This window comes from Ruditapes philippinarum, unplaced genomic scaffold (genome assembly GCF_026571515.1).
Source record: "Ruditapes philippinarum isolate M1 unplaced genomic scaffold, ASM2657151v2 ctg18935_1_1_1_1, whole genome shotgun sequence".
NCBI classification, from domain to species: Eukaryota; Metazoa; Mollusca; class Bivalvia; order Venerida; family Veneridae; genus Ruditapes; species Ruditapes philippinarum.
This window is the reverse complement of record NW_026855104.1, coordinates 1-11,920: the sequence shown is the minus strand read 5'-3', so window position 1 is coordinate 11,920 and position 11,920 is coordinate 1. Positions and strand designations below refer to the sequence as shown.

Below are 11,920 nucleotides of genomic sequence, written 5' to 3'. Positions count from 1 at the left end.
TTAGACATGTGACGTAATCATTATACACTTGACCTAACCACTAAAAATCCGACGCGCCTGAAAATAAATTCGGAAACAAATCAGGCGCGATTTTGCTTAACTATCAAGTACCGCAACATTTATTTGTTATTGTCGTGTTAGAATCGAAATAATATATCCAAATCAGTGATTTTATCGCTTGATAACATCACTGTTTGTCGTTCGGATGCACATCAATATATCACTCGGGCTACGCCCTGGTGATATAATTCCTCGCATCCGAACTCCAAACAGTGATGTTATTGAGCAATAAAATCACTGTTTGGGATATATTATTTCATAATTATACATTTGAATGTAAAAATTATCAAAATAAAAACCGTTACAATTGTGTCAAAAACAAAGTTCATGAACTCGCTACCTTTATCATTTTTGTAACACTACTTTTTTATGCATTGCTCTCCAATGTCACTATTCGTTGTGGATTGTGAACTGCGGACGGTTGTTGTGCCATTGGGACAACTGATATGTTTGAGGATGGATCGCATTCAGTATGAACTGTGTTCACAGTGTTCTGCTTCGACCTTATCGCAGCCGAACCGGGTCCGATCCTTGTCGTGGTAACGGCACCGAAAATGGAACGCGCACGCCCGCCACACAATAAGGATTTAACTTCTTGTCTAAAGCGTGATCCGCTGAGAAAATACAGTATAAAGTTAATAGTATTGTTCAGATACATAAATGTATTCACGACTGACCACCACAATCTCAAGACGGCCAAGTCGTGGTAGGTTTCCAACTTCTTTAGCCAGTTAGGTTCGCCGATTAAGTAAATAGAAATTGGTATTGTACAAATAATAAAAACGACGTTCAATACAACCAACATGGCTGTAAGCTGAGATGTCCTGTCCGATTTCTTATTTGCCGCCCCTACGTTAGAAGGTGCTATTTGTGTACGTGTTTTATGTTTGCTGATGAGCACACGTACAATGATTGAAACGTTTCCAAACAGTAAGATTGTAAAAGGTCCCAGACTGAAGAAACAAAGGTCAATCCAAGGCCATTTGAAGCCAAGGAAGTCATAATAATGATCATATATAGAGTTGCATTTAAACTCATATGTCACATTGTTATAGACAATAACCTTCACGCCCATCCCATAAAACCAGTGTGCGTTAAGTAACATCAAACTGCCAACAATTACTGAAATCGTTACTATAGCAATACGTGGAGTGCATCCTTGTTTTACTTTATGAGGCAACCAGACACCAATGAACCTCTCTGACGTCACAGCAACGAGGAGCCACGATGAACATTGCGTCGCGAAATAGACCAGAAAAATGTGAATCTTACATCCGGCTTCTGACAGGTGGCGCACGTCAATATCAAACATGTATATTATCCACTGACGCAAAAGTCCTAACCAAAGTACTAGTAAATCTGACACAGCCAGGGCAGAAAGGTAAAGTGCTGTAGAGGACAGTCGGCTTTTGCTTCTCATTAAAACCACAATAGTCAACAAATTTCCCAGAGTTCCTAGCACGAGGAATATCGGTGGTATTGTTTTCCATATTCTCACAGCGTGTCTGTACTCGGGGAATTGGTTCAAGATATCCATGTTTAGGAATGACAAACATTTACAGGAAACACGTCATCAGTCGACATCAACTGTAAAACATAAAAACTAAGTAGCATTTTTTACTTAAAACTACATGTATTCATAAGGTGGGCAAAAAAACATTTTCAAACTTTTTCTCTACAATGTGGACATTTGAAACGTTAATTCAGTACATAAATTATAATGTTAATGAAAATGATGATGATGTTGATGATGGTGGTGGTTGTGATGGTGATGATGATGGTGATGATAATGGTGGTGATGGTGATGAGAATGATGATGCTGCTGCTGCTGATGATGATGATTATGATGATGGTGATTATGATGATGATGATGATAATGATGATGCTGATAATGATGCTGCTGCTGCTGCTGCTGATGATGATGATGATGATGATGATGATGATAATGATGATGCTCATGATGATGCTCATGATGATGATGATGATTGTCATGATGATAGTAGTGATGGTGGTGATGATGAAAATGATGACGACGAAGACATTAAAAACGTCAAATACTGTTATTCATAGCATTACAGAAAGTGTTCAAATTTTAGCAAAAGATCTTTATGTCTTTTTTCGCTTCATATGTAACCATATGAACAGTCTTGCCCTAAATTCAAACGCTTACCTAGAAAGCAAATAGTTGGCAGAAAAATCCAATAACGGAAATGTCAACTTTTAAGGCAAACATTTCCAGATTAATTATGATGGAACCTTATAAAGTTGATTGTCACGTATGCGGTTTAGACAATATCATGTTAACTTGGTACCCAGTTTTAATTAGTTCTGCATGTTTATTTATAGATTCTGGCGTTTAATTTCACTTTGCACATTTTATTGCTTATGATTCGTTGCTAACTTTAAACCATGAGGAATAAAGACCATGCAAAATGAGAAATTAAGCTCGTTTAGTTTTGTTACTAATCTTCTATAATTGTGCGTTTGATGTTACAAATAAATTTCGAAAAATGTTTGTGTGTGTCTTTTTTCCAATTTTTCATTTAAGTTCTTAATGATTTTTGATGTGTGATTTCATTACCTATATATAACCACTTTCAATAAAAAATTAGCACGCTAAATATCTTTTTTTAACTGCCATCTAGTTGTAGGAATTGCATAAAGAAAACGAGTTGCAATCTAGTTTTTGATATCCAATTATTGCTGAAACATGTATTTAGATTCGATTTAATGAGAATAAATGAATATTATGGACAAAATTAGTTACACATGTAATGACGTCATATAAAACGTCTGTAATCCTTTATGGAAATCATTGTTGTAATTATATAAAGAAATAAACGATAAATAATATATTTTATTTGCATAAAAAAATAAAATAATTATTGCAAACTACATAAATATTTACAATAATGCAATAAATACAGTTGGCAAAACAGTCATCTGCATTGGCATTATTCTGTCACGATACATATCGGCGATACTTATCGTATACCAGTGCTGACTACTCACAATATAATTTTATTCAACTTCTTCAATAAATTCAGTAAGTTAAGCCTACACTCATTCAATATCTTCTATTTAAGTGTCGATGTACATCTAACATGTATAACGATACTGAATTTCAAACTTGTTTATTGCGCTTCTTTGTTTATTGAGATTAGCTCAGTTTACATATAAGTAATATAAGATACAAGAGCAAACGCATTATATTAATAAATCATTCAAAGCCACAATGATGAACGGCATGCAATATCTGATGCTATTCAATTGCAATGAAAAAATACCACAATGATAACAAAATTAGAAATACTGTAAGTTGTTACAAGCGAGGTTTTATGCACGCGTAAAATTGCTGCGAAGAAATGGTCAGCTGTGCACTGTATACTTTTAGAAAAGCCGAATAAAATACTACCTAAAATGATTAGATCTGTGTAGTTGTTGAAATTAAAGGGGAAGCGTTACGACACAAAAATTCCATTACGGTCGTACTGTAGTACTCGTTTAAAAATGCTGTGACATGACGGGTACGCTTCAGTTGTGTCCAGCCCATTTCTTTGTCCTTCATTGACATATTTTGTAATAACTTGGCTTAGAACTATTTGTTACTAGAAGATCAAGTCTTGAAGCTTAATGATCAAAGGTTTAAGAAACACTATAAGGTATAATTTCATACAAGTACATTAATTGTCATATCCAGTCATTAATTCTGTAATTCATTAATGGATATCAAGATTACTAGGCATACATTTGTGGCACATCACACACAAACACCGTCTAGAAATTAAAGGTGAATGTTATATGAGCCGCGTCACGACAAAACCAACATAGTGCGTTTGCGACCAGCATGGATCAAGACCAGCCTGAGCATCTGCGCAGTCTGATCAGGATCCATGCTGTTCGCTATCAGTTTCTCTTCTTGTAATAGAATTGGTAAGCGAACAGCATGGATCCTGATCAGACTGCGCGGATGTGCAGGCTTGTCTGGATCCATGCTGGTCGCAAACCCATTATTTTGGTTTTGTCATGGCGCGGTTCATTTTATAAGTCGCCCCCAGACATTACGACACATTTGACGCACATTTCTAAATAATATCATATGAGCCGCGTCATGACAAAACCAACATGATGGGTTTGCGACCAGCATGGATCCAGACCAGCCTGCGCTTCCGCGCAGTCTGATCAGGATCCATGCTGTTCGCTTACAAACCCTATAGCAAGAAGAGAAACTGATAGCGAACAGCATGGATCCTGATCAGACTGCGCGGATGCGATGGCAGGCTGGTCTGGATCCATGCTGGTCGCAAACCCATTATGTTGGTTTTGTCATGACATGGCTCATATACATTTGAATGTCAAAATAGAACATTGTGTCTAGTCATATCTTTGTCATTAATTCATGGATGATCTTGAAATAATTCGACACCCTGAGAATATGAGAAAGTATTTGTTAATGTTACTATATTCTTAAAACTATATTTTTATAGTTATCTTTTATCTTTGTCTTAAGTCAAAGGTTAGGTTATGGTTCTTCCTATACGGCATTACTTGGGGAGGGGGGGGGGGGGCATTTGTCTGGTTCCAAACACGTCTTGTCTTCTTTTTATTTCATTTTATATTTTTATCTATTTTAACATTTTTTTTTTTTTTTTTTGCAAAAAGTAGGAGAAGTAGGAGGTTTTGTTATAAAAATAGGAAAAAGGAGGAAGGCAATAAAAATGTAGGACAAAGTAGGAAATAGTAGGAACGTTAAAGACCAGGTTTACGCACGATTTATCCCATGGTAAACTACAGACAGTTGCACAGTCCATTATTTGTAAACATTGTCTATCCATTTGACGAAAAAGCATATAAAAATGTTTTGCAACAAAGCCAGAAATTTATAATTGGCCATGAAGTGTAAAGCTGATATATGCGAATGTTTTTTATGTCGTTTTTTTATTTTTATTGAAGACTCGCAAAATAAATCGTGTCATTCCGCAGTAAATCAAAGAAAATCACATAAGACTTGGCTGCTTCGCAGTCGACTAAGGTAATAATAAAATAATGTAAGTGATAATATAGTTTTACTAAAATAATGCAAATAATGATAGAGTAATAAAAAATGTAAGTAATAATATTGTAATAATAAAATAATGTTAGTAATAATACTGTAATAATAAAATAATATAATTATAATTTAGTAGTAATAAAGAAATGTAAGTAATAAGAAAATGATAAAAGCAACTTTAATTGTGTATGCAAATGATATATAGAGGATATTTAGTATTTTATTCAATAAATACGATCATCTCTCGTACATGCACAAGATTTATTTTCATTGAGTGGTATAAAAATAAATATCCCATGAGTAGCGGTAGCCATGAGCGAAATATGATAAGTTTCATACCAAATAATGAAAATAAATTCTGTACAATCATGTATTTATAGATAGAATTTGAAATTTCTGTTTATTATTTACATTTTTCTCTTTTTTGTCATTATAATTTTGAAAACTTTCCCTTAAATTTTGTGTATTGGCTGAATTTAGAAGAAAATAGTCCGACAAGACAACAGTGAAATACATGAAAATATGTTTCACTGCAGAGAAGAAAAATCAGTGAAAATGCGAAAAAAGAAAAACTATTTTATTTCATCAATATTTCTTGATATTTAATTTTTAAATATATGATAAATAGATATATATAATTCTTTTCTTACCTCTGTAAATGCTGGCTCGGGAGATAAACTTATTTAATTTTGTTTCTTATTTCAGTCTTCAAAATTTTATTTTAATGTATGTTGCGCCATAAAATTATCATAAAGATATTCAACAATGAAAATAATAACTAAACTTTTTATTCTTATTCTTAAGAACTTATCAGTAAATATATCCACGCCACGGCGGCCAAAACATTTATAAATATATCATAAAAAAAAATTAATTCAATTTACTAGTTTTCTTGTGGAATATTTTTCTCGGATAAAAAAAACAACAACGCCTGCGCCATTTTATCCGATGTCAGATTAGCTAGCTGATTTCGTCACTAGGAAGTTGACCAATGAAAATATTGGATTCCAATACTGTCACAGATCATATTTCTGCTGATATAGTCTAGTATAGCTGTGAATATTTTTTTCATATTACTTTGGTATTGTTATTTTTTCCAACATATCAATTGACTAAGTAAATTAATTCTGGAAAAAACTGTCACCTCTTTTGTTGATGATGCTTATAAAACATATATACATTACAGGTACGGAAAAGGCTTTGTTTGCGTGCGTGACTTGTCGAAGCTATCACAATTATTTGTTATATTCAAAATATTTATGTGATAAAAATGAGAAATGATAAAAAAAAAGCCAAAACAGATATATGATCATTTCCATATATCATAAATTCATTTCTATTTTTGAAGGTAACCTTTTAGAAAAATTGTTTTTTCGTGACAAATATTCACGGAGGCACTTTTCATTATATTCTGTGTCTGTTGTTATTGTTGTTATTATTTTGTTGTTGTTGCTGTTGTTGTTGTTATTATGTTGGTGGTAATGGTGGTTGTGGCAGATGTGATTAGTTCTTAGATAATAGGTGTCTATCTAAAAACACATTCTTTGGTTGTTATTTATATGTATAAGGCAAAGCTTCAAAGGGATTTTTTTCACAAACTCAACTAGAAAGCGTAACACAATAAATAACACATAAAGTTTAAAAAATTGAAGAAAGCGTTCGGAGATAAGAAACTAAATGCCGATAACTTTATTTTCGGAAAAGGATATCAATTCATGAAATGTGTACTTACCGGATGTGATTGTCACTACGCATCTGTTACAGTTCATTTGATTTTTTTTATTATTATTATTTCATTCAAACGTTTAATAGAACTGTCCTTGGATCAAAATAAGAAACTATGGTATGCTTATATAGATTATAGAAAAGCATTTGGTTCTGTCATTAGACTTCGCTATTTAATTAAAAAACATATGGTATATGTTTAGGAAGATAATAACAGTTTGTATTAAATATCAAACCATTCGTTAGGGTAAATTGCAATTTTTCATACATTTTATAAGTCAGCCTGGCGTCCTACAAGGCGAAAATGTATCCCCGGTTTTATTCTCTTTGTTCTTTAATGGTATGCAAATATTCCTGTCTTACATATTCGAAGGCTTAATTGTTTTGTATTTTGGTTAAAGTGGGTTGAAAAACATGACTCCTCTAGTGTTTGTGTGTTACAAATGTACGTACTCGAAGTTGTTTCGAATATTTTAATGTTCAGTTTTCATTAAATCTGTAATTTCCATGCTCAAGTATAAGATTGATCTAGCCGGAATAGCTATAATTTTTTCTGTATAAACGAAGACTCGTAAACTCTCCTTACAGGTTCCTACAGCGTTTTTATCAATCAAAAACGTTCATATTATAATTTGGATAACTTAATTTGAAAATGAAAAGGCTAAATATGGAAGTTTTTTTTGATATCCCGACAAAGTATGGGAGTTTCATAGGATCAATTTCGTGTACTATTTCTTGGGTTGTTATTCGGTTGGGGACACTTGCTCGATTGTAGCCGACGAAATCCCATGTATAGATGAAAAGCTCTGAACGCGCCTGAGGGCGCGTTCGTCGCAATAAGTTAACTATGTTATCATACACATAGAAAATTGAGCAAATAAGCTATAATGCAGTTATCAGTTGTGGTGTCTAGTCCTCACACTACTTTCCGAGTTTCCCTAGTAAATGTAGGCAGAGAACCAGCAATCCAAGCTGCTTTCAAGGTCTGCAGAGTTAAATGCCATATATTCATTTTGTTAGCCTCTGTTTGGCTTAAATTATAAGACAGAACAGCTGTAAACTCTGCAGCATTTAAACCATGATAAAATACACAATTAACACATACATATTTTGAAAGAAAATAACATTAAGTTATATTTTAGATAACATTAACGTGTTTTTCTTTTTCGGAGACATGTTTTTCTTGTTGTCTTGTCTTTTAAAATGGACCTTCAATGAAAAGCGTTGCAAAGGTTAACAATTTTGGGTCAGTTTTCACATTAAGAATAATTATTCTGGATAAAACGGAGCAAGCGAATGTTCGAAAATTTTACAAAAACTTTTTAGTCTGGACCTGCATGAAATGGAACATTAATCTTGGAAACTTATTTCCAGTTCCGTCATGTCAAAAAGAAACCTCAGCGTCCCTTTAACAATATGGAAAAGATTTACAAACGCTACTAATTTATCCGTTAAGTGAATTAATTCATAATCCTGTTTTTCTTTTTCTTTTTCATTTATATATAAAGATAGAAGTTGCATGTGTCGCCTTTGTTTATTTCTTAGTAATCAGAAAAAATAGGTCAATTTTCCCCATCGTTTTCCCGCCCTGAAGCGATTACTTCCGCAAGCTTTAACGATCTCCTTTTTGAAGAGTATATTAAAACATAAGTTTTACGTGATTGACCATGATGAAGGCATTTAACCAGATAATTAATTGGCGTATATATTGCTAATTACAATCGTGATTAGTAAGTCAATGTATAGATATAATGAACGTACGTACTTACACGGACAAACCGTTTGATGTTTTTGTAAACGGTATAGTTTTATACTTAGACTTCGGTCCATTTGCGGTGGTAAAGACTTTAAATATCAATGTGCTGCATGCTGGGTAAACATTTTATCAGATTGATTTTAAAGGTTAAACTAGTAGATTTGTGTTTTCGTTATAAACAAGTAATTTGGATAATTGGCAGTTTAAGAAGAAAATGACACGGTTTGCCACCTCTCTAACTTTGATCTTGAGTTTTCATTTACATAGCCCAAAAACTATACTAAATCACACGATTTTACCATCATAGGCAAATACCTCTTGTTATTACTGGGTTACATATGTCTCATCCACTTTGTTGGTCCTCTCGATTTTATATAATTACTCGGTTTATTGCCTCTGATTAAAGTTGTAATGACACAAATACATACATATTTAATTTTCTTGACATGACCGCTCTGTAAACATTTTTTCCAAATTTCGGTACCATTTAAATGTCGTTCTGGATCAATAACTTATGTGCAATTTTCAAGTCATTCCTTCTTCCTGTTTTTCCAGAATTATCATATTTTTGTGAAATTGAGTTAAAAATAAAAAGCGTTACAACGCGTTTTAGTCAAATTCCAGTCAATGTAAACCATATGTCAACCTAGAACAAATTGCAAATGTTTTGTCTTCACAATTTTTTATTACAACTAAAGAGTTGCAAATCAAAATTAATCTTTGTAAAATGTGACTTACTTTTAATTTTAAGGCACTGTTGAAATATGTTTTCTTTTTGGTTTTTCACTAATTAGATCTGGCTAAGAATCGCACACAGAAATCGAGCGATAATCAATTTAATTCCGAATGTATTTCTTATTCATTCCTTGCAGATTTTATATTTTAAGTCTAGCATTTGATTACTGTAAGAATTCAAATTATATATTTAAGTGTTTTTGGCCTCAGTGGAGCTTCTTAATTATATTTTAATATTCTACGATATAAAACAATGTACCATTATGCTACTGACTTATACTTCGTATTTCTCACATGTCCACAATGTCCTTTACTCTGTTATATTAATAAGTATAATAGATTCATCCTGTTTTGAATTTGGAACAGTCTATTTAGGGTATTAAGGGTGGATTTCTTTTTGAAGATACAAAGATTGATCTATCAACAGTATAGAGCCTGGTCACCGATATGCTGACCGGCCTGACTGTATACTGGTGTCAAATGCTTACCGCAGTCGATTGCATAGCTTAATCCATTGCTTCATATAGACATCTTTTCACGCCTTTTTACCCCTCCCCTTTTTTGTGGCAGGGAGTGCCAGAGGGGAGGATGTGCAGTCCTCTGCTTAAGGGTTTGAAGGGGGACGGTAGTCCTCCCCCCCCCCTCCCTCATCGCAAAGAAGATTTTTGCATTTGATTGGCCTCAGGCCGATCTTAATGTAACGCGTAACCAACGCTGAAAAGCCTTTGACTCTATCACGATCCATGGACAAGTTGCAACACTTTTAAATCAGTTCTGATGGGGGAAAATCAACGCAAAATAGTGATTTTTGGCCATCTCGTTGCCATGGTAACAGGAAAATTGAGCATGTGGTTTCAAAGGCAATGGTCCAGTCAACATTTGTGCCAAGTTTGATAAGTATTGAAGCATTTTTTATAGTTTCATAGCAATTGGAACTTGTAACATGGGGCTTTTCAATGAAAACAGCCGTATTTAACAAAATAATCATGCTGTAATTGGTTAAGAGTTTAAAGTCACATCTTGTTAAGGGTTGCAAATGATAATAATAATAATAATAATAATAATAATAATAATAATAATAATAATAATAATAATAATAATAATAAAAATAATAATAATTATAGATCTAATGATAAACAACTCTTTATTTAACGAAGGCAGTTTCAAAGCATCAAAGATAACAAACACATAAAGCAAAATATCATTTTTATCAAGGCCTTCATAAACATAAAAATAGACATATAACAAGTAAGATTATAGCATTCAGTACATCATACCTAACAAGAAAGACATAATAATTATCATATAAAATACAGTCATATTGTCTATAATTCTTCAACAGGTTTGAAATGTGATTTAAACAATTCAACATTTCTAGAATTTCTCTTTCCAAAGGAATAATGTTCCAGAACTCCATACGAGATACGTGTTTAACGACTTAAAACCTTTCGTCAACGTCAACGCAGTCTTTTACCTCTTGTCTTCGTGCTGTCCTCACAAAAAATACAATTACCCAGACTTCATTGCGATTCTGTTACATGAAAACCGGCATATTTAATCATCATTAGTGCTCGCCAATTTTTTTAAGCCAGTCACCGACAAGGATATTTCAAATTTTCAAGTTACAAATCTTAATAGAACAGATTTTATATAAACTGGACGTTTTATGTTATAAAACGCATGTGGGCGGAGCACTAAGCCGGTTAGAGTGCATATTGGATGTTCTTCATAAAAAGCTATAGTGGCGTAGCAAGCTCCGCTCCTTTTTAGCTTTCTTATTTACGAAGAACACCCAATATGCACTCTGTGTGTAAGTTGTATTTTACCCTGTCACAAAAAGGTAAAACGCTTTATTCACAGTCGATAAAGATCGTTCGGAAAGGATTAATACGCGAAGACTGATACGTACTGCGTCTGTGAAAATTGATTTTGTCTTTTAACAATGTATTTATTTTATCTATTATAATAATGGAAGTAGGAAACTGCCAGTGATTGTACAAAATGAGAATTATTTCCATTCTTAATGATGATATTATGATATTAAGGCCGAGTAATAGTAATCAGAACTAAATATCATTCCTATAATTATAACTATGAACTGACTTGCTGAGAAAATTATACCTTACAGAATATTACTTGGCCGTATTAATATCAACATAGTAAATTCTGCACACGTAAACGTTACATTGGTTAAAGGACCGTTAAGCTTTTGAAATGCTATCATTTTTATTATGCTCGCCGAAAAATTTCGGGGGAGCATATGGTCGCCGCCTTGTCCGTCCGTCCGTCCATCCGTCCGTCTTTCCGTCTGTCCGTTCGTCTGTCTTTCCGTTTTTCTTGTCCGGGACATAACTTTGAAAAAACAAGATGTATCAACATGAAACTTTATAGGTAGATAGATCTCATTGAGTAGGTGTGCAGTGCACAAGAACCGTAACTCTGCCTTGCCTAATTTTTGAATTATTCCCCTTTGTTTATTTTTACACCCTGAACTTTGTCCAGGACAATATCTTAAATGGATAAGAGGTATCAACATGAAACTTTGTAGGTAAGATAGACCTCATTGAGTATTTTATCTCTCTTTTTCTTTTTTT

At 33.3% G+C, this 11,920-nt stretch overlaps 1 protein-coding gene across 1 annotated transcript; it reads right to left on the bottom strand.

Moving 5' to 3' along the window:
- Positions 1-427: 427 nt before the first annotated feature.
- LOC132742116 (neuromedin-U receptor 2-like) lies at positions 428-1,623 on the bottom strand. Its single transcript, XM_060730437.1, has one exon. It carries the CDS (start codon positions 1,595-1,597, stop codon positions 428-430), a length of 1,170 nt encoding a protein of 389 aa, XP_060586420.1. The 5' UTR covers positions 1,598-1,623.
- Between the last annotated feature and the right edge of the window lie 10,297 nt (positions 1,624-11,920).